At 40.9% G+C, this 24,382-nt stretch overlaps 1 protein-coding gene across 3 annotated transcripts in view; it reads left to right on the forward strand.

The window, feature by feature from the left end:
- The window catches only part of CSTPP1 (centriolar satellite-associated tubulin polyglutamylase complex regulator 1), a 142,456-nt gene that overhangs the window by 96,334 nt on the left and 21,740 nt on the right, over positions 1–24,382 (forward strand). For all 3 annotated transcript variants that reach the window (XM_039868972.1, XM_039868963.1, XM_039868981.1), the window contains one exon: positions 18,511–18,595. In XM_039868972.1, the coding sequence (XP_039724906.1) occupies positions 18,511–18,595 (85 nt within the window). The remainder of the gene's footprint in view (positions 1–18,510; positions 18,596–24,382) is intronic.

The following is a 24,382-nucleotide window of genomic DNA, read 5'->3' on the forward strand; positions in this document are numbered from 1 at the left end:
GCATGTTCCTTGAATCAAAGGCTCTGGATGGTATTATTAAAGAGTGTTTGTGAGAGCGCCCTGGAACACTCCTCCTGGGCTCCGCTCACTGAAGAGGAACGATTGAGTCCTTTCATTTCCTGGGCAGCATCCCTCACGCTCATTGCTCACTGTAGTGTAAAGGTCTGCAGAACCTTTGTTAGAAACAGAATCTTTTGTTCTGTCTTTCTGAAGTTCCATTACCTACAGCACCTTGGTCTGTTGAGTCTAATTATTTAATGTTCTTGTCTTCGAGCTACCTGAACCTGATGAATGCAGTCCACTCTACCCCAGGGAGTTTTTTTGTTTAGGGTTTTTGAGGGATTTTTTTGTTTATGTTGGCTCTATTTGGCACTAGTTGTCCGTCATCTATATTTTTCATGAATTTTTGCCAGGAGGGTCGGGAACATCTACCTGAACCCTATTCTGTGAAGCAAATGAAGTCTTTTTTTTTGGCTATTAGAAGATTCCCCTGAATTGTAATTTTAAAACTGTAATGTAACCATCAAATCTTGGGATTGAAGGTTGAAGTCTATTGAATTATGGAAGAATTACTTCCTCCACTATCATCCCCTGCAGTAGAGATTTATATTGGAGAGGGCCAAAAAATTAAGGGGAAAACTGCTTCTCCACCCCGTCTCCCAGCTCCCTTTCAGCAGCAGCATGTGAGTGTCAACTGTACCATGTTCTCGCTGGCAGTTAATATTTCCTGTGGCCTGGAAAATATTGTGTTTTGGGCCTTCCACAACGTCTATACACACACATACACACATAACACACAACCACACCCCTCATGGGCTTGCCTTTAACACAGGGGCATCCAGTTTATTGCAAAGGTGCTCAAAGCTCACTAATCACTGTAGATACTGCAAATACTCAGCACCTTTCAGGCACCCATATTTATCAGACAAATGCAGTACAAATCATAAGCAATAGTTTTGAATCTGGCACAACCCTTCATTACCGCAGCCAGAGGCCAGAACATGAAATTGAGGTCATATATCTGGGGTTAGAACTCTAGAAACCATCTGGTATCTCATAGCCCAGGGTTTCTCCAGGGAGGTGCACCATGGAGCAAAGGGAGTCCTGTCATCCTGAAGATACTGTCCCCTCACGTCCCTCCAAAACCAGCACAGCTGTGTGGACGAGGACTATCTGCCATATATATACTGAGACCAAGATATATATACACACTCTGGCGTTCCGCCGGATTCCTTCCATGAAGTCCATCTGTTTATCCACTTCCAAATCCCAGAAGGCAGTCACCAAAAAGTAAATAGTGAGCAGGGACAGAGTTTTTTTCTTTCTTTCTAGATAAACATGTTCCAATGAACAAAACAGATTTTGCAAACACATTCCATCTAGTAAATCTTACCTAACAGCTGTGCGTGGAAGGTTTGGAGGAAAGAAGGATGAGGCGTGAGGGGGTGGGGGCGAGTCTTAGGACTTGATTAGGAGAATTAGAAAGTTCAGAAATCCACAAGGCCTGGGCAGTTCAGTACTATCCACTTTTCGTTAAATGGAAATTTGCTTCTTTCCTTCATTCTGTCCCGTCATTCCAAACCTGGATCTGTGGTGGGCTTGTCAAAGACAAAGGTCTGGCTGCAGATATCAGCTTCTTCAGCTGAAAAACCAATCTATCACAACTTTAGGGGCCATGTCCTGCATTTCTGACTGAACTCTCTTCCTGCCCTGCTGGCCTTGCTCTTCTCCACTCCTGCTGTAAAGCTCCTCTGGAGTCAGACAGTGGAACATTGCCCCATCAGCCCCGCTAGGCTTCATATCTACCCCTCTGGCTGGAACAGTGAAGGACTGAGTGTAGATCAAAAACGTGGATTCTGAAGATCGGGGACAAGCACAAGAAATCGACCTTATGCCTCAGAAGAAGCCGGATATTTGTGTGTCTCTGTTTGATGTCAAACTGGCTCACTACTGAGGAGTTGTTTTGGTTTTTTTTTTAATGTTCTCCTCACTCCTCATTTGCGGGTCAGATGCTTTGGATAATCCAGTGGAATTCTCTCTGCTTGACTGCTGGTTGCTGCCAGACACAGAGTGCTAAATCCTGTCAGTTGGTGACTTGAAATGATGATGTGTGAAACAGTGCTCCAGTTTAGACATCCTGCGCTCATTTGCACAGACTGCTTTGCCAATTAACCATAGTAGTGAAATGCGGCGACAAACAGGGGACAAGCAGTTTCTGCAGCCTTTGCCTTATCTTCACTCTGGGATCAGAGTACCTGCTCATGCTCCCACCCTCCCCCAATGTCAATATGTGTCTCTAGTAATCCGTTAGCCTTAGAATTCTGTCCTGTTCAATATTGTTCCTTTCCCAGGCCTCGTAGAGCAATTTCTCTAACAGAGTGTAACATGCCAGAGACAAGAAAGAGCATTTATGTGCAGAATAGGCAAATGGAAAGCAAAACACTTGCTGCTGGTTCCCTTCTTCAGTCTTTGCATTTGCTGTTCTCTCTTTCCCCAGATTACATGCCTGTCTCCTTCTCATCTGGTTAGGTCTCAGCTCAAAAGATAACCTTCTCTAAAAGGATATCCTTGACCACCCCGCCTTATAATGTCACTCCGTCTCAGTCACTCCATATCACACCATCCTGTTTTATTTATGGCACTGCCTGATTACTTTCTATAAGTATTTTTATTTATTTGTCTACTTATTGTTTATCTCTCTCCCCACATACACATACTAGAATTTAAATTTCATGAAAATAGGGATTTTGTCAATCATAACCACTGCTGTTTCCACAGAACCTAGCATAACCTCTTAATATTTGGCACTTAATATTTATTAACTGAATAAATAGGTAGGAATGTAGCAATTAGGAACTTCCAAAGCAAATATATGTTTATTATCAGGAGATGGTAAAGAGGACAAATAGTTTGAGGAATGGAATAAAAATATAAGGTTTCTCATACTGATTTTTTATAATGGTTTTAATTACAAATTGTATGTGTTGAGTCGAAGATCACATAAATTGAGTCACTCTTCATTTCTTCTGATTCATACTAAACTGCTCCTTGCTGAGTAGGTTAAGTCAGGGTCATGAGGACCAAGTACTGCACTCTTCCTTTGCAAGCCGGCATAATTGAGGCCACAGAGGATGCCCACTTCCAGATCTCCACTGGACAGTGCCTGGCTTTGCTTTCCCCAGAGCAGGTGGCAATTTAAGGCAGTATAAAGTCCAGCCTGGATGTCTTCATCCAGCCTTTATTTATTACATTCTTGCCTGCCTCCCGTTCCCAAAGAGACCACATTCCTCTCTGCAGCTCAGGGGCCCTGCAGCTCTTTCCATGGTGAGAGCCATGGAGGGTGGATGGGTGTGTCTTATATCTGACCTGCCCAGTTGTGACACTGTATGACTGAGAGAACTTGTCCTTTTAGCCTGGCAGACACATGGCGCTCATCTCCTCAGAAGTCCTTCACCCGAACGAGAAGTAGTAGCTTCTCAGAAGTTATCCTTTGTCTTGTTGGGGCAAGATCAGTGCCTAGTGTCAAGAGAGAGATATTAAAGATTAAAGAGCCTCCACCAGGAAAGGGGATAGTTTTGCCTGAATCTCTTAATTTGTTTTTCCCCCCGTACAAGTGCATTCATGTTGCTGGGCTCCTGGGCTTACTCCTCGGCAGTTTGTAGTCATTATTCTCATGACTTTGTGGTCTCATTGATATTAGAATGTGTTTCAACAGCTGTAGGTGATGCTTCCACGCTCCACTGCTTTTTCTCTTACGTTGCTAACAACTCTTCTGTTGGTTTCAGCCTTTAGCCAAGCCCACCCCATCCACACCCCACTCTTTCCCTGTCTTTTATTGATGCCGTGTTGACTTTGTATGGTTCTGTTAGTTCAGTTTTTCTGAGCACCTGCAGTGAATTAGCCATTTCTGCTTGCTGCTAGGGATCACCCAGGCCTTTGATCTTTTTGATATCTGTACTTTTGGACATGTTGAAGGACACTCTAACCCCACCAAAGTACATAAAAGGTGCTATAGTCTCTGTAGCCCGACCTTCCAGACCAGCATGGCTTAGAACCAGAAGATATTAATGTAAATACAGATGTTGATACAATCCATTAAATGTTTACTGTGCACCATATATGTTCTAAGCACTTAACGTGACTATGCCATTTAATCTTTACTTGTAGGCCTAAAAGGACGTGCGTGAACTGACCCCAGTTATTTCTCTAACCTCATCTCTTATTCCTTTCCCTCTTGTTGTCTTAGCTCCAGCTACACTAGCTTCTATGCTCTTCCTCTTATCTAATAGGCACGCTCCCTCCTTAAGGCCTTTGCAGTGGCTGTGCCCTCTGCCTAGGGTGCTCTTCCCTCATATGTCTGCCTAGGTTACTTTTTAACCTCCTTCTATTCTTTGCTTAGGTGTTGCCTTCTCCATGACACTTACCTAGACTACTCTCTATAAAATTGTACCACCACTAGCACCTCATACTCCCTATGCGACTTGCTCTATTCTATTTTTTTCCATTATTTGTATCACTAACTTACTATGTAGTTTATTTTGTTTATTATTTATCATCTGTTTCTCCAATATAAGATAAGTTTCATGAGGGCAAGGTGCTTTTCTATTCCCTAATGTATCCTAAGTTCCTAAAAGGCAATATCTGGCACATAGTAGGTGCTCCATAATTCCTGGTGCAGGAATGAACTTTGCCCCTTCAAAACCCTATGAGGTAGTTGTTTCTGGTTGCCTCATTTTAAAGATGATGGAATTGAAGTTCAAAGAATATAAGTAACTATCTTGCCCCAGATCATTCATCTAACAAGTAGTGGAGCTGGGATCTGAACTCAGGATTGACTAATTCTAAAGAATGTGCTTTCAAGCTCTAGGTCAAAAGTCCTCAGATTTTAGTATGCATAAGAATCACCTGAGCTATTTGTTTAATTGCTGATTCTGATTCCAGAGGTCTGAGATATAGACGATCCATGAATCATACTTGGAGATACATTGGGATATACTACATTGTCTTTAAGGTTTCTGATCTCCATAGAGAGTCATAGAGATGAAGTCCATTGAACATTTTTGAGTGCCTGCTATGTTACCGGTTCCTGTGGCACATAAAAGCAGGGGAGATAGAGTACTTACTCTCAAGACTTGGTCTGTTGGTGGTGATGGGGCAAACAGATACATATATCATAATTAGACTATGAGTAAATCATGGAATACTTAAAATAACATGCTTTGGATTCAGGTAGACCCATGGTTTCAAAGCCTGAATGTGCTACCTACAAGTTATGACACTGCACAAATGACTTAACCTCCCTGTGTCTGCAGTGTTTATCCCATGGGACTAAATGAGGTAATGGGTGTACAGCACTCAGGAAAGTAGCTTACAAACATAACTAACGCCAGGAGGCTATATATGAGAAGTGATAAATAGATGGCTTAGAGACAGTAAATATAGAAAAACTCAGAAGAAGAGTTTCACAGTCTTACAGCCTACTCTTTTAAAGTTTGAGTACCAATTTTTTTTGTTTTTAATATAAACTACATGGAAATCTTTTCAAAATATACGTAAATGTAATACTCTTCCCTGCATTAAGTATAATTTAACTTATCTTGGCATCTAAGTATCAGCTTTATAAACAAATTATTTTATTGTGCTGGAAAACACTGTTGTCTTCAGAGCTTATTGAAGTGTACCCTAAATGCATCTAGATTGTATTTTAACTTTTTTCCTACTTCTCTGTTTCTGTCGTACTGTTAATGCCTAATTCCTCACTGCTATCCTTGCACCTGCCTTTTATAGTTCCTTTTTCCTCTCTCAGTTTACTTTGTCTAATCTGCATAGAGCTTAAAACCTAAATGGCCAAGCTTATTAAAACTCTATCATCAGAGCTTATCTTCAAAGCCTGTATTTAACCTCATAAGCTTTAGTGTGTGAACTTTGTGACATCCGTTTTGCCCACTTAGAGACTTATTAGCATCTAGATGTTTGAGATCGCCTATTAGTTAAGTTTTGAATACATTAAGTATTACCATGTAGGGTACACACACCTGGAGGAAACATTTTCATTGTTCTCAGCATTGGAAGTTAGTCCATTTTGTAACTCCACAACTTAGAAAAGCCTTGAGAATCACAGAGTCGTAGATCTGGCCTCTTGCTCTCAAATAGATATTTGATTGTTATCTTCATTTTACAGATGAAGAAACTAACACCTAAAGAGGAAGTAGCTTGCTCAGGTGAACTAGTCTGGCAGAACCAAGGCAGGGTTTCAAGTCTCCTAAGGCATTCCTTCTGCTCAGCCACACTGTTCCCAAGAGGAAAAAAATCATCTCAGTCTGTGGAGAGGAAGGAAAACCATCAAGAAATGTGATAAGAGATGAGAGAAATGAAATCTAATTGTATTGTAACTAATCAGTTTTAGCCCTGACTTTGATAACGGGTTTTCCTCCCCAACTCTGCTGTCATTTGAAGGGATGTATAACCTTACTGTGCCCCTAGTGAGCCTGGACTGTGAACATATAAAGACAGGACCAAGGGGCATTATAATAAGATCCAGAAGCATATAAAGGATTATAAAATATGGTTATCAGCATTGTACCCTCTTTTCATTATGGACAAAACAAGGTGATTGAGATGGGGGTGGGAGATAGAGCCACTGAGAATGAGGGACATGGAAATATGTTTCTGAAGGAAGGTGCAGAGTTGACAATTTCTCTGAGTGGTGGCTGGCTGGCTTGCTTTCCTTCCTTTCTTTCTTTGACAGCTTTATTGAGATATAATTTCCATACCATAAATCTGGGTAGCTTTTTATGAAATAAATTTTATTCTTCTGATTGCAAGAAAATAGAAATTTCCCATAATCCACAAACCCAGAATTAACCACCATTATTAACACTTTGGTGTATTCCATTCTTTATTCTATGTAAATTTATATATGTTTAAAAGCAAAGAAAGGATTATATTTCATAAACAATTTTTGTTTTGCTCTTTCCCTTTAATATCCTGATGTCATCTAGTTCCTTTTTATCTTAAACTCATTTAGGCAGAGGAATTAAATCTTTATTGTAAATGCTTCCAGGGAGAAACTCTATACTGGGGTTGAAAATTCGGATGCCTGCAGCAGCCAGACAGGTGATATAAGAAAGAATCACAGATGTTATTCAGTGGGATGCAGCAGGGTCTATAGCAAACTGACAAGGGCATCCTCTGCCTCAGCTCCACCTGATTGTAGCCATGCAGGAATGCTGACCCAGCACCGCCAGGTCTTCTGATTTTTTTTTCTTTTAAAAAAAGATATCTGAAATGTAGATTGTATTGTGAGAAATGTCTTGATTTTTTAAATGTTTTAGTTCAAAAATTTAAAAATAAAGTTCAAGCGAAACAAAACCTGTGTCTCAGACAGTAAGTGCTTGAAGCTTCACAAGCATTATCTCACTTAATCATCACAGCAGTCTTGCTCCTCAATAACTTATTGAGAACCAACAAGAAACAAAAGAGTCAAAATCTTTGCCTTTAAACTGCCTAATACAGTTTAAAAATATACAGTAGATCATACAGTGATAAATACTATGGAGAAAAATGAAGCAGGAAAATGAGACAGGGAGCAGGGCAAGAGCTGCTGTTTTAAATACTCAGGCCAGGGTTGGCCTTAGTGGTATTTGAGCAGAGACCTGAAAGAGGTAAGAACTATGCAGGTATCCAGAGGCAGAGGGGACAACAGTATAATAGTCTGAGACAGAGCATGCTTGACATATTCAAGAATCAGCAAAACCAGTGTGGCTGGAATGGTCAGAGCAAGGGGTAAATAGAAGGAAATGCAGTTAGCAAGGGCCCCCATTGTGTAGTGTCTGAGAAGTATTATCCCATTTTACAGATGAGAAAACTGAGGCTCAGAGAATTTTGCCCATGCCACATAGCTAGGAGATAACAGAGGCATTTTGAACCCTGTCTTAATTCCAGATCTTATGTTCTTAGCTATTGTGTGTGCTGCACGAGAAAGCAAAAACATGGGTTTACTAGCATTCCCACTCTCCCAGCAAGTTATGTGCTACCTGCATTCAAATTATGTCCTACCTCGGGTTTTTGCTATTGCCTCAGCCACAGAGAATTACAGTGAAGAATCCCAGAATGTTAGACCCAAATAGAACCCTGAGGATTATTGAGACAAAAAAGTTTGCACATTTTTATCTCCTCCCCCCAGTTTGCACATTTTTTAATAGTTTTGAATGGTTGTGCTTTTTTAAGACCCTTTGATGTCTTCCCACTTCTTATTCTTTTGTTTTCCTAATTTTTAAAATTGGTTATACAGAAATGTGACAAAATTTAAACAGTCAATAGGGTATACAATCTTACATACTTTAAAATATATTTAACTTAGTCTAGTCAACCCTGATCGTTCATATGTGAGGTATGACAGAGGAAAAAACTGAGGCATAAAGAGTTAGTGCCCAGTTGGAGGCCACCGATCGATGGGAAAAACAGGTACCTTATCCAGACTCCAATGAGTAAGACCAGACTTTGTCTTTTAGGACACTGCGCATAAGAGAAATTGGGTGGGTTCATCCACTGTTGCCACTAGGGTATTTTCATCTTTTTCCTTTCTTTTTGTATGCCTGCCAGCCCCACTGAAAGATAAGGATCAGGGTTCAGAAAGCCTAACCATTGTGTCATTTCCCAAGATGCAGAGCCACTGTCATTTGGTTCACATTTTTATTAAATTAAGATGAGTGATTCACTCACATTACAGGCAAAGAGTCTTTTACCAGGAAAACCATACTTTGAAAAACAAAGCTGATGGCTTTAAGGAACAGTAACTGCTAACATCAATTTCCTTTCCCATCCAGTCCCAGAACAGTCAGACACTCTTCAGTCTCTAGCTACCTCTTTCTCTTACCCACACTTATAATTATAGACATGGTATATTATATATGCCCACAAACGACAGAAAACAGCACGAAAGACAAAAGTGGATTCATCGAGAGGGATGTATGTGTTTATCTATATCCAATTCTCTTTCTGGTTCCTGCTGTTTTTGTTTCCTAAGTCTGTTTTTTTTTTTTAGTTGATGGGTAGCCATAAATCCATCACCATTGGTGCAAGTTAGTGGATTCTGACGAGAGAACAGGCTGTGGTCTTTATAAATACGCCTACATGCTGGCAACAGCCTTTCCCTACTCACACAATCATCAAGAACCAGGGAACTTTAGATTGGTTTTTTATTTTTAGTCTGTCTTGGTTCCACTCACCCTCAGTGAGTAACTCCATTATATTTATTTAGAAAAGAAGGAAAATGCATTTTAAGCAAATTGAATGCATAATCTGTTCCACTTCTTATTTATTCTATGGCTACTCTGGACAGCAGAGAGCCCAGAGAAATAATAACTTTTTTTGGTCTTTGTTTTCTGTGGCTTGCTTTCTCAGACAAGTCCTCATCAGACAGTTTTGCTGATAGCTTATAGAATTTCATTCCAACTATTGGCCTGATTTTAAATTGGAAAGGAAAAAGTCGGAAATATTTTTTATGTACATTACACTTTTCTCTTGCTAATCTGTGTCTCGTCCTATTAAATTCAGATACAGGCTTATAATGGTTTGAAATGTTTGTTTTTTTGTTATCCCTTCCCTAATTTCTTACAGAGATTAACAGCAAGTCACCTAAACTTGAAAGGATCTGTCAGTTTGTTTTGGGGCGAGCAAGGAAGCTAGAAACCAGTTAGACTACATCTAACCCAGGAGCAAGCCTAGGAGAAGGATGATTGCGATAGAATAGCTGGTGGCAGATTTAAATATTAATAATAATAATAATAGTTGCAGCTAACATTTACTGCATTCTCATAATGGAATTCACTATGCTAGGTGTTTTTCATCCATAGAAGAAATAAAAGTGGGCTGAGTTTCCAGGGTCTAAGGGGTCATATGTTAAAAAAGAAAAGGACATAGGGACCCTGTGTAGTAGAAAGAGGCCTTGCCCTGGAATGAGAAGGCTTGATTTCATACTGGCTCTACCATTTACTGGGTGATTTTTTTCATTGCTGAGACTCATTTTTCTTGTCTATAAAAATAGAAATAATACCATTATCCTCTCCCTGCCCCACAAAGTTCTTACGGAGATCAGAAGTTGATAATGCATATGAAAATGCTTTGAATAATTCTACAGTCTCTACCAACTTGACTGATCAGCACTTTTAATAGTGAGATGATAGAGGATTGGCAGTACATTGATTATCAAGAAAAGTATTGTGCACCTGCCTGAAGGCAGGAAGTCTGTTATTCACTCATCAATGAAGAACAAAGGCAAGATAAAATAATCATGAGATAAGGAATAAGATTGTTTTAGCCACAAGATTGGCTTGAGCTGGAGACTTTCCATGAATTGTGCCTTCTGTTATGCAGGTGCCACCCCACCTGTGTGCCTCCAATGAAGGAGAGTGATAACAAGAGCAGGTACCGTTTGTTGAATGCCTCCCCTGTGCCATATACTACCACTTTCAATTTACTTTCTCTTTTTTAATCATTTCTTTTAATCCTCTCAAAAACTTCATGATCAATATTGGTATTACCACTATTCATATTATTATTATTCACTCTTATTTCTAATTGGCTTGCTCAGTGTCACATGACTAGCTAACTGAAGAACCAAGATTTGGATCCTGTTGGCTGATTCGGGAGCTTTCATTCTTAACCTAGCATTACAGAAGACTCACTTAGGAGTTAGACCAGGTTTTTTTTTTTTTGTACTGTCCTCTATAGAGCCCTAGAGTTTGAAAGCAGTGCCTCAAGCCTTCTCTCCCCTCCACCTCATTTCTCATACCTTTAGCCTGGGTGATGGCTACTGAGGAGAAAGTCAGGTAAGAAAGACTGTTTTTATTTGTTTTATACATTGAAGGTCCTTATGAGATTTCCACTGGGGGAAAAAAAAAAGCATATCCATTTAAAAATTTTTTTCAACCTTCACTTACCACAACTTCCTTATTTTATGGGTGAGAAAATGGAGGCGCAGGAAAGTTGTGTCCAGAACAATGTGGTTAGTTCTCTACAGAAAACACACAAAGTTTTTTTCTCTGTATCATGGTGCATCTTTGTGGTAAAACAGAATATTCTCTCCCTAAAACAACATGAAAGCCCTCATTCTGGCCATAAAACCTGTATAAGGAAATTTAAAATACCGCCTCTCTTTCAAAGGTTGAGTAAGGTATTCCAGATATACCGCCACTGAGAGGGCAGAATTTTCCTTTCTCCTTCAGTTACCGTGAGGAGGGACTGATTTATTTTCCACCTTAGCTCTTGCGCCTGTTGAACCATTTCTCTTCAATTAAGAATGAGAGTGGGTCACAAGAGTTTTCAGCAGCACCTGCATCCTCCTGGATGAGAATTACACCTTGACCCTGAGGTCCCTGTTTCAAAGGGCACACCCTGTTCTTTTATTTCCAAACAAACGTGAAGTAGCAACACCTAGTAGAACTGGGCCAGTTGGTCTCTGGATTAGAATGAATGGTGGTGCAAATGCTAGGCTTGAAATAACTTTCCTGGACCCTTTGGGAGCTTATGGCACCAGGATCCTGCTCCACATTTTGATATCCAAAGCTGCCTTCCATTTCTTCAATAAATGGTCAGGTGACCATGCCGTGCCAGAGTAACCAGCTCTGTTACTATTGGAGAAAGGCCTTCTTTTCTCCAGGCACTAGTGCCTCTTTCCACGTGCCACCCTGGGCATGTGCAAGCCTGTTGTGTTTTGTGCCATCAGAGCTGTCTAAGACAGTGACTTCCCCAGAACCAAGCGCTGCCTTGGTGCTCCAGATCTCAACAGCTCCATCATGATGGACAGAAGATAGGGTAACACCCCAGAGTCTGACATAGTATGGAGGTTTTTATCAAACCAGGTCTCTGGTTCAGTCCCACAGTGGCAGCTAGGGATGGCCATGGTTAGCCTAAAAATCTGATCAAATTGCCACGATGTGTCATACATGATCCCGGGGGAAGTATTTCAGACCCCGATTAGAAATGCTGACATTTCTTCAAATCTTTATACAAAATAAACAGTTCCTAGGTACTTGCTTTTGTTCATTCTAAAATAGCCATGAAATTGTTACTATGTTTGCTTTAATACTTTGCCTAGAACATATATACTGGTCAAATAGAAACAGTCAGTTGATATTGGGCTTAGTCATAATAAAATATAAGACTAAAGAGTCTGGCCTTCTGCCCCTATTTGAACACACTAGTCATGTTCTGGGGACTAATGAGTTGGCAAAAGATAGTATTAATAATAGCCCAAGTGCTTTACCCCACAGGTGTCACTGGAAGCCATTACTTCTCATTCCTTTCGTAAAATCATTTCCCTTTCAGTAAACTAATTATCATTTCCCTCCATTTATAACATAAAACAACAATACTGCCAAATAAGATAAAATTTAAGAACACGGCCTGCTCGTCTTGTCGGGCTGTGCTTGACAGGAGCATGGCCCTAGGATGTTAGAGTCTTCCTGTGATTTGTGATACCAAGTGCTGCATGGGGACTGAAGCTGTCGGATGTCTTGCCTCCCCCATCTCCCTGCCCACACTCTATCACTCCCTACCCCTTCCTTGCAGAGTAGCATAAGGACTATTTACTCGGTTGTGGATGGTACCAAAGCCTCAGTGCCCTGGGAATTGGAAGGGGTGGTATGGTCATGCCCTGAACTGTCCACGTCCTTCCGAGCATCTCTTGGCAGAGCAGCCTGACTGAGGGTGAGTGTCATTTAGAATGAGCCTTCACAACCCCTGCATAAAAGAGCATAAAAACAATTGCAACTGAAAATTGGAGAGTCCATTCATGGGCTGTGGTGTTCTCTGGCCTTTGTGGTAGCTCCTATTGAGATCATGCAGCCAACCAACTAGAAGTTGTTCAGTCCTCTGGGATTCCCCGTGGCTTGGTAGCATTTTATTGTTTCCAGCTCTTGTCCCACCACTAGCTTACCCAGCTATCAACATGTAGACACACACAAATGAATTCAGACTGAATCCCATTACATCCTCCATACTTTTGGAGCTAAAACCCCGTGATTCAGGCTTTGGGGAAGACTTTCTCTGAGTAAGGGACAAAGAGATGGCCCTAGTTCCTTCCGTCTGGCACTCCTCCATTGATTTCCTTTAATGACACCACTTTGACCCTGGAAAAGGCATCATTTCTCAGGAGAAACAGAGACATCTTCGTCTGCAACCACATACCTCCAGTTTTGAGCAAATGTAGACACTCACAGTGGTCTACAAGGAGTTTGTAGAGATGACGAAACTGCCCCCATAGAGCTTCAGAGGCAAGAATTTTCACAGCAAAAAGGCAAACCAGATATAGGAAGGACAAGAGAAGATCTTCATGCTTCTTTTCCAAGAAAAAAAGTGAGAACAAATTAGCCTCTGAATATATTGGGCATTAGTAATTTCCGACTACATTAATTTTCTTAGCAAAAATAACCTCATTTATAACTCTCTAGGATTAGAGTAAAGATAACCAATAGAAGAATATTTTGAGTTGGGGTATGCTTATCTTAAAAACTACAGTATTCATGCTAGTGGTAAACTGAATTACTGGGAAGTAAACCCTAGGCTTCCTCTGATTTTCAAGATAAAATTGGTAATGCATTCCTATGAAAATAAATATTTAAGCTGATTGAATTGAGCACTCAAGGAGAAGGTGCTAGGAGTCAGCAAGCCCATTAAATACACTTGTGATTTATCGTGTTTCCTAAAAGTTATGGTACCTACAAACAGGACATTTTCCCTTTCTGCACTTTATAGCTCCTCGCATCCCCCTAAACCCCGCTAACTTGGTAGGCATGCCTCCTGTGCCTGGAGAGTCCCCCTCTCTGTGTTCATACAATGACCAGAACTTTGTCCCTCCAAACTTTCATCTGAGTCACTGTGCAATTCATGTTTTCATTCATTCATTCCTTCAACAGATATTTAATACTATGTGCCAGGCATTATGCTCAGGGCTTTAGTTAAGTCCAAAGATTCCTCAATTTCAGGACTTCAAATTTTAATCAGTTAATAATTATAAAACAATACTACCACTTTTTGAACACTTTGCTAATTTTTCAGAAAAGTGCCTTAGATATAAATCACCTCATTTGACTTTTACAACGATCCCATTAGGTGGGTACTACAGTTATTCACATTTTTAAGATGAGAAACCAAGGTTCAGAGAAGTTGTATAACTTGTCCAACCATACTAGGTGTGAAATAGTGGAGCCAGGTTGCCTGATTGCAAAATCTGAGCTCTGAACTAGTACAACTGCCATGCCCAGCTACTCTGCCCTGTTTAATGTGGCCACATGGAGGGTATCTGTATGTTTCACTTAGATATAAAGTCTGTCAATCACCTGACATGAACAACCCTATCATCAGAAATCAAGGCCTCCACTAACCAACTGGGTGCTACTTGCAGCTTCTTTGGAGCTAGGCACGCTTAGGTCTGAATCTCCTTCCTCCCTCCTCTCACTAGTTGTTTCTTGAGAAAGTAATTAACCTTAAAGAAACCTGACTTTATTTCTAAAATAATAATAGCAAATAACCAACAGAGCACTTATGACGGGCCATGGTTCTAAGTACAACACATTAATTCAAAACAACTGTATGATGTTGGTACTATCGTTATTCCCATTTTATAGATGGGAAAACCAAGGCACTAAGAGTTTAAAGGTCAAGTAATTTGAAGTCAGTGGTGAAGCTCAGATTTGGACCCAGGCAGGCTCACTCTGAAGTCCATGCTATTAGCCACAATACTACGCTGGAGATGATAGGATCAAGAGTGTAAAACCCTCTGGTCCAGAGCCAAGCAGAGTCGATGGGACAAGCACAAGGTTTAGAGTAAGAAAGTTTAACAGCTTTGACCACCCACAAAAAGAGAAACACCAGTTTGTGGAGAGTATTCTGATTTTGATCTTAATGTCTTTTGCCTTTGAACTTTCAGGACTTGCTGGCTGAAGCTTTCCTAATTGTGGGAATTCCTTTAGAGAAGGCATCTGTTGGTACACACTACTTACCTTCCCTGCACCTGCCAAGGTGCAGAGCAGCTGGCAGATGGGCAGGGATGAGAAATGGTGGAGTGGCCACCAGCACAGGTGTACTCACCCTCCACCCTCCCATTGCCTCCAGCCCAGCACTGGCTCTGGTGCTGAAGCTGCAGTCTTTCCTGTTGACAGTAATTAGAACCTTTCACACTCAATTTCTCACATGCAAAAAATCTCAAGTCATTTGAATTGTCTCCTTGATCCAGTTCACCTGGAGCTGTTTGGTTTCTGTAGTTTGTTTGGAGTGGAAAAAAGGCTCTTAAGCCTTCACACATTATGGTAGATAAGATCAAGGTGCTGAAGATGTTAGTTGGGTAAACTTTGGAGCCAGACGCCTGAGTTTGAATTCCAGTTCTCCGTCCTAAGCATGTACCATCTGAGTTTGTGTCTGTGGAATGGGGATAACAATAATGAAGATTAGATGAGCTGATACATGTGAAACCCTTGGGAGAACAGTGCCTGGCCCACAGTAAGTGCTCAGTAAATGTTAGCTGTTAGTATTGTTACTGAGCCCATCCAGCCCTCAGTCCTTGTTCTTTCTCTCCCAGCCTGGACTCTTGCTCTGGAAAGTCGGGTCCCCTTTCTGTCCCCCAGGCTCTGGGCCCTTCTTTCCTCACTCACCAGATTATTTCATCCCTCTAAGCCTCCATGTCCTTGTCTGTGAAGTGGGACTGGGAATAGTGGAGTCTACTTCACAAGGTGGTTGTGAGGGTCGAGTGAGCTAATTCAAGGCCTGAGCATAGAGCTCAGTGACCGCTCAGTCTAGTTACTGTTAGTCCCGAACAATCACCTGACATGGGCCACCTGGAAGGGCCTTTGAGATCTTGGAGAGTTCTGAGAGCCCAGGGACCCAAAGTAGATGGAGCATTTTGGATTAATGCCTGAGTGTGAGCCTCGGGAACTAGGTAGACTGCTGGCTTGTTCATGCTGTGATGCTGTGCCTGGAACCAAGGAGGCACATGGTGATATCAAATGAGTGAATACTGCAGAAGAGTATCAAAAACAGGTTTGGCTCAGGCAACCTGACAGAATTTTCAAGGCAGAACACTCCAAGGTGTTTAAGCATTTAAACTCGGCAAGAAACACCTTCTCCTCCTCTCCTGTCTTTGCTCCAAAGATTTAAAAACAAAAACAAAACAACTCCCATTGTTTGGTGTTACTATGTTCTAGACATTCTGCTAAGAATGTCATCTCTTTTAATCGTAACTTCAACCCTGATAAGTATCATCATTTCCATTTTACAGACAAGAAACTAAGAGAGAGAGATTGAGCAATTTTGCCAAAGTTACATACCTGGTAAATTGCAGAGCCAAGATTTGAACCCTGGTTTGTGGGACAGGAAGGAGACAGCTCCCATTTGCTCATCAGTGTTCTGATTTTGGAACAAGTCTTACCCTTCACCATTCTCCCAAATACTCACTGTACAACCAAGAAATGTCTCCAAGTGACCAATCATCTGGCCTTGATATTATCTAACCACTATGTTAATAGAAGTAGAACCGCTGCCTTCCACAGTTAAGGTGGTAAAAGTTGTTCGTTTGCCTGATTTTCATTCATCTCTTTATCAGACTATATTCTTTACATTTGGGAAAGTAAAGTTTTAGAAGTGGTGAATAGGACATATTCTGTTTTTCTCGTGTATTTAATATTTCCGAGAGCCTGTTGCTACATTAGAGAAATACAGAATGATTTTTTGTAAATCATTCTTCTCTTTAGGAATATTGAAGTACATGAGTTAGAATATCAAGAACCTAAAGGGAGCTGAGGGGCATTGTCTTTCTTGGCTACATATGAGGGTTACGCAGCTCGCACGCGCTCTCTCTCTCTCTCAGCTTCTCATTTTCCTTCACCCTGTTTATCTTCCCGAGGATATTTTATAGGTAATTATGGGGATAGATGTGAATTCCTGCGGAACACTTTGACTCCCCCTCCCCAAGAATGGTATTAAGTAAGCCCCCAAAGTATAGCCTGAAAAAGCACTGATGATTCCAAGGAAGAACTTTCCTTTATTTACTTCCTGCCAGAAATCACTCCTCTTTCTATAAAGGGAGTTCTGGAGTGAGATTAAAGTTGGAACACATTAGATTCAGTGGCTTTTCTCCCTTTCCTTTGCCTTTCCTGTCCCTCACCCCAAATTGTGAGACCATGAGTGGCTATCACTCCTTCCCTTGAAGAGTAAAACCTCCTAGCAAGCTGTGCCCGAGGTCAGGCAAGTGAGGAGAGGAAAGTGCACACCCTATTGCGGCCAAGTCCAAGGCCACAAAAGCCATCTTGATCCTTTGACCTACATTGACGCTGATTCTGTTCCTTGGTGTCCCTGATTTTGGCAATGTGGTTAGTTTAACTCTCTGCCCCCACCTTGAATTGAGCTTTGATGACAAAGTAGTAGGAACCCAGGCCTGTCTCTGGGGATTTGGGGTTTTTATCTTGGAAAAGCATCAACCGAACTAGCAGGGGCAGGAGATCTGGATTCCTGTGGCTTGGGCTAACTTAGGTCCAAAGAAACCAAGTGCCTATGATCATCATCTTCATTCCTCAAATGTGGCCATGGCCTTTGGATTCCCTTCTCTCGCTCGTTCTCCCAGTTAGGATGGCTTCCAGGTTGCTTGCTCTTGCTTTGTCATTAGCCTGTCCTTCCATATTTGAAATGCTTTGGTATGTTGAATACTTGGGCATCACTGCTTCTTGACTGATCTAAAAATCTTTTGGAATAGTACGTGCAGTACCCAAACATTTAAACATCAGTGTATGTCCTCTCCCTTAGGATCCTATAAATCTCCCTGAGGGTTATCTCCTGGGTTTTCTGCCGGGCCACAGAGCCTCATCCTGGCTCAGCTCTCTCAAAGCACTGCTTCTTTATATCGGGAATCATTTGGTCGCCTTGATTGTATACCTTGGACCTCTAACTTGGCTTCCGATAATATGATGACCAGATTTGTATTCAGGCATCAAAAAGAAGCCAGCCTGAGCAATATTGGATGACAGAGTAATAAGGCCTGTGGGTTGCTATATTGTATTCTTCTCCATACATTGCAGGACTGAGTTTGCCTTAGTACTGCTTCCAGACAGTCTGTGGATGGTCTTTGGGCAGGTTGTGGTAAATGTTACCATGCCAGAGAATTTCAGCAGATTTAACCAGCTTTGAAATGACTCATTCTTGCAGATTTTTATATACGAGGAAAACCAAACTAAGAAATACCCCTTTTGTTTCCTCTTCTCACCCCACCATTTTTCAAAACCAGTGAAGCTCCTTTGGCCAAAATGTTGCAGCTGGTGCCTCCCACCCAGGAAGAGCTTTGTATAAATATTGATCTTAAAATCTCACCCCAACAGGTTAGTAGCCAGCACACCCTTAACTCTCTTACCTTTAAAAGAGCAGCTCCACTGAGACGAGATCTGAAACCCATGAAATGACCAAAAAGAACGTAGTGACTTCACATGCAGAGACCTAATGTGTTTCTCTCCATTTCTACTTCAGATTTGCTGACCATGAAAGAATATCACTGTTTGCTGCAATTACTGTGCCCGGATTTCCCACTGGAGCTTACTCAGAAAGCAGCCAGGTACGTCTCCTGAGCTCTTAAAACCAACTCAGCCCTCTATGAGACAGGGCTTCTTAGAGAACCTGAAATATATACAGATAAACAAACAAACAAACCATTAGGGAAGAATAAAACCATTAGGAAAGAAACTGGCATTTAGAGAGATGTCTATTTGGGATTTGCCCAAAGACATAGCAAGGGAAGCCAAATGATCCCTTGTGGTTTCTGCAGGGAGCCCTTAGGGTCTGCAGATAGAATTTGGGGGTGGTGATATGAAGAGGTGTGCGCACACATGCACGCGCACACACATGAAAACCCCTACAGGATATTCTGAGAAAAGAAGAGACAAGAGTTGGCAGCAACTTGTGATGAAGGGAGTTAAGGCTGGAGACTGGAAAGGCATGAAGGTGATAATACCCAACTAAGATGGAATAAGTTGTGTTATTTATGCTAAAAGAAGGTTTTCGAGATTATTCTAGGACCAGGAATAGTTAGAACCCCCTAATTACTGCGTTTGGTTTCACTGTCATTCACATTTTTTGACCAAATGAGGTTGTTGTACTATGTATGCCTCAGTTAACTTTTACTTATTTAACACAGAACCTGAGCTGAGGTGGCAAATGGAAGTATGGCAAAAAATCTTGCTTTTTGAAAAATGCCACATAACAGAGGATTTGGAGGAAAATACTCTTTATAGGCATATCTCATTTTATTGTGCTTCGCTTTATTGCTCATTGCAGATAATTGCTTTTTTACAAACTGAAGATTTGTAGCAACCTGTGTTGAGCAAGTCTATTTATGCCATTTTTTCCAACAGCATTTGCTCACTTTGTTTCTTTGTGTCACGTTTTGGTTAATTCTCATAATATTTCAAACTTTTTCATTATTGTTATATTTATTATGGTGATCTGTGACCAGTGATCTCGGATGTTACTATCGTAATTGTTTTGGGATGCTACAAACTGCTCGTGTAAGACAGCTTAATCGATAAATGTGTGTGTTCTGACTGCTCTACCTATCGGTCATTCCCCCATCTCTCTTCCTCTCCTGTGGTCTCCCTATTCCTGAGACACAATAGTATTGAAATTAGGCCAATTAATAACCCTACAATGGCATCTAAGTACTCACGCGAAAAGAAAAGCAGCACGCCTCTCACTTTAAATCAAAAGCTAGAGATGATGAAGCTTAGTGAGGAAGGCGTGTTGAAAGCTGAGATAGGCTGAAAGCTAGGCCTCTTGCATCAAACAACCAGGCTATGAACGCAAAGGAAAAGTTCTCGAAGGAAATTAAAAGTGATACTCTCCAGTGAATGTACTAATGATGAGAAAGGAAAACAGCCTTATTGCTGATATAGAGAAAGTTTTAGTGGTCTTGATAGAAATCAAGTCAGCCACAAAATTCCCTTAAGCCAAAGCCTAATCCAGAGCAAGGCCCTAACTCTCTTCAAGTCTATGAAGGCTTAGAGAGGTGAAAAAGCTGCAGAAGAAAAATTTGAAGCTAGCAGACGCTGATTCATAAGGTTTAAGGAAAGAAGCTGTCCTTGTAAATAAAAGTGCAAGGTGAAGCAGCAAGTGCTGACATAGAAGCTGCAGCAAGTTATCCAGAAAATCTAGCTTAGATAATTAATGAAGGTGGCTACACTAAACAACAGAGTTTCAATGTAGATGAAACAGCCTTATATTGGAAGAAGATACCATCTAGGACTTTCACAGCTAGAGAAGAAAACTCAATGCCTGGTTTCAAAGGACAGGCCGACTCTCCTGTTAGGAGCTAATGCAGCTGGTGACTTTAAGTTGAAGCCAGTGCTCAATTTACCATTCCAAAAATCCTAGAGCTCTTAAGAATTATGCTAAAGCTGCTTTTTCTGTGCTCTATAAATGGAACAACAAAACCTGAATGACAGCACATCTGTTAACAACATGATTTACTAAATATTTTAAGCCCACTGTTGAGACCTACTGCTCAGAAAAAAAAGATTTCTTTCAAAATATAACTGCTCATTGACAATGTACCTGGTCACCCAAGAACTCTGATGGAGATGTACAAGATTTATATTGTTTCCATGCCTGCTAACACAACATCCATTCTGCAGCCCATAGATCAAGGAGTAATTTCAATTTTCAAGTCTTACCATTAAAGAAATACATTTCATAAGGCTATAGCTGCCATAGATAGTGATTCCTATGATGGGTCTGGGTAAAGTAAAATGAAAACCTTCTGGAAAGGATTCACCATTCTAGATGCCATTAAGAACATTCATGATTCATGGGAAGAGGTCAAAGTATAAACGTTAATGAATTTGGAAGAAGTTGATTCCAACCCTCATGGATGACTTTGAGGAGTTCAAGACTTCAGTGAAGGAAGTAACTGCAGACGTGCTGAAAGTAGCAAGAAAACTAGAATTAGAAGTGGAGCCTGAAGATGTGACTGAATTGCTGCAATCTCATGATAAAACTTTAACGGATGGAGAGTTGCTTCTTAAGCAAAGGAAGTAGTTTCTTAAGATGGAATCTACTCCAGGTCAAGATGCTGCGAAGATTGTTGAAATGACAACAAAGGATTTAGAATGTTACATAAATTTAGTTGATAAAGCAACAGCAGAGTTTGAGAGAATTGATTCCAGTTTTGAAAAAAGTTCTACTGTGGATAAAATGCTATCAAATAGCACTGCATGCTACAGAGAGATTGTTCATGAAAGGAAGAGTCAGTCGACGCAGCAAACTTCATTGTTGTCTTATTTTAAGAAATTGCCCCAGCCATCCAGCCTTCAGCAAATGCCATCCTGATCAGTTAGCCAGCAGCCATCAATTTCAAGGCCAGACCTTCCACCAGCAACATTATGACTCACTGAAGGTTCAAATGATGGTTAGCATTTTTTATCAATAAAGTATTTTTAAGTTAACGTATGTACATTGTTTTTTAGCCATAATGCTATTGCACACTTATCAGACTACAGTATAATGTAAACATAAATTTTATATGCATTGGGAAACCAAATAATTTGTGCGACTTGCTTATCACAGTATTTGCTTTATTGCGGCGGAACTGAACCTGCAGTATCCCCAAGGAATGCCTGTATTACAGCATACATTATGGATGCATATCATTATATATTTGTCCAAACTCAGAATATATAATAACAAGAGTGAACCGTGATGTAAACTATGAACTTTTGGGTGATGATGTATCAGTGTAGGTCCATTGATTATAACAAATGTACCACTGGGTTAGAGAATGTCGAAAATGGAGGAGGCTGTGCATGTGTGGGAGCAAGGGGTATATGGGAAATCTCTGTACTTTCCCCTCAGTTTCACTGTGAACCTAAAACTGCTCTAAAAAAGTAAAGTTTTAATAATAATTTTTTTAAAATGCCCGGATACCCTAACTTATAAGGAATGAATATACTTTTATTGTGTCATTTAAATTCACTTACCTTAATTATCTATCTTAATCCTTATAAAAACTATTAGTTCCCATTTTGCTGAAGAGGATAATGCTATATTTCAGTTTTTTAAAAAAGGAAACTGGGGCTCAAAGGGGTCATGTTGCCTGAACTTACTGATAGCTTGTAAATAGCAGAGGCATGACTTAAACCCAGGTTCTCCTGAACCCAGAGACTTTGCTCTCAATCTCCTTACATACCTGCCTCCCTATGTCATGACATCATTTCTACTTGCTGGTTTGACCCATTGAAACCAAAGCTGCATGGGCCACACTGCATCGAGAATCACCTCACTCCCGAAATGAGCCAACCAACCCCTCCCCTGACTAGGAAATCAGAAAGCCACTCCTGCCAGCAGCAGAGGGCAGCCTCACACTGGGGCGGCTGTTTTGCAATTCACAGCTCATGAACTAATTTTGCTGGTCATGTGCAAAACCTGTTTAGTGATCACACACCCAAAATTTTATAGGTTTTTTTTCCCCCTAATTGTTCAGTGGATACTTACCTTTTCCAATGACAACTGGCACCTGGTAAAAGCTGCCATTCAGGTATTATAATTTTAACTCATCTGCTATCCAAAGGAGATTTAGATTTTTTTTCCTTTAGCTGAAAACAAAGTGTGGGGAAATTATCTCTTGTAATTTAAAAGCAGCCAAGTAGAGTCAGCATCAAATTTCCAGTGATAGTTCCCCGTTGGGGTCAGATCATTTTAAGGAAGATTCAGCACCCCAATTTTTTTTTTTTTTTTGCAGGGGAGACTCAGCGTAGTTAAGACTGGACTAAATAAAAATCAGCTACAATTTCTACATAACTGAATAATAAAAATCAGCAATGGTCTCTAACTAAAAAATTCCTAAAGAGTTATTAGAGAAAAGGAACCACGAGTGTGAGTCTGTGTGCTCCATGAGGGCAGTCTTGTTTGCTGCTGGATCGCTATCACTTAGCACAATACCTAAATACACACTGGACACTCCATAAATGTCTCCCGAGTGAATGCATTTGTGAATCAATATTCCTTGTCTGGCAGTTTGCGTGGTTCTAATAGTCCGTGGTTCTAAATAACTCTAAGGTCAAAAGTCAGAAACTATATCCTGTGTTCATTTGTTCATTTATATACTCATCAAATATTCCTTTTTTAACTCACCTACTTAAAGTATAAAATTCAATGGCTTTTAATATATTTACAGAGTATATTCACATCAATCACCACAATAAATTTTAGAACATTTTAATTAACCCAGAAATAAATCTTGCACCCCTTAGCCATTAGTGCCCGACCCCCTCATTTTCCCCACCCCTAGGCGACCACTAACTTACTTTTTGTCTCTATAAATTTGCCTGTTCTAGGAATTTAAAATAAATGGAATCATATAATATGTGGTCCTTCGTGACTGCTTTGTTTCACTTAGCATGTTTTCAGGGTTCTTCCATGTTGTAGCATATGTCAGTACTACATTTCATCAAATATTTCTTGAGTACAAATTTTGTGGCAGGAGCTATGGTGCACACTGAGAACACAGTGGTGAGTAAGTTATAGTTCCTGCCCCTAAAAGAGCTTGACATTTGGTTTAGAAGAGGATCGCTTGGGTACCAGTCACTGCCTGCCACTACTTTGTGACATGTCACCATGGTTTCTATCACTCCAGAATAGCCACTGTCCTCCTATCCCATTCCTGAAATGTAGGAGACAAGTTTAGGAGGGTGAACCTTTTGTATGAATTTGAACCCCCAGCAGCCACAGCTTTCCATTTGCCCTGCCCATCTCCCAGACCCTTCCAAATAATCCGATATGTGTAAGTGCAAGATTAGAGTAGAAGTAATAGAGTCCTCTGAAATCCACAGGTTCTTACAGTTCTTGGTATGAAGGGGCTGCTGGAGTGATATTACCCTAGCTGTGACCCTCCCTCACCAAGAGGCCTATTGTTTGATAGAAATTTCAGACCTTTCGATTTGAGGAGGAAGCATGGTCATGAGTTCAATCAATGGCAGTGTGAGGGAGTTGTGGGAACACAAGTGTAAACAACAGAAGGGCCTAGGGCAATGCTCAGGATGCTGGCTGTAAAATTAGAGATACATTGAGAACTAGGGGGACGTTTGTTTTCTCCCTGTGTATGACCATCAGATGTCAGTCCTACCTCCCCAATGCCATTCTTTCCCCGGCCCACTCCAGCTGGTGTGTGTGTAGAAAGACTGTATATATCCCAGAAAGTGCACTGATTGTGTAGGCTATTCTCATTTTGTCCAGGATCCCAACCTCCCCACACTCGAGCCCAGGCTTCTGACCAGAATGGCAAATGGGGATGCTTAGTCCTTTAAGGCAGTCGCTATTGCCAGGAGAGGCACTGCCTTCTCCCCTCTCACTGCTG

This window comes from Pteropus medius, unplaced genomic scaffold (genome assembly GCF_902729225.1).
Source record: "Pteropus medius unplaced genomic scaffold, Ma_sr-lr_union100, whole genome shotgun sequence".
Lineage (NCBI taxonomy): Eukaryota > Metazoa > Chordata > Mammalia > Chiroptera > Pteropodidae > Pteropus > Pteropus medius.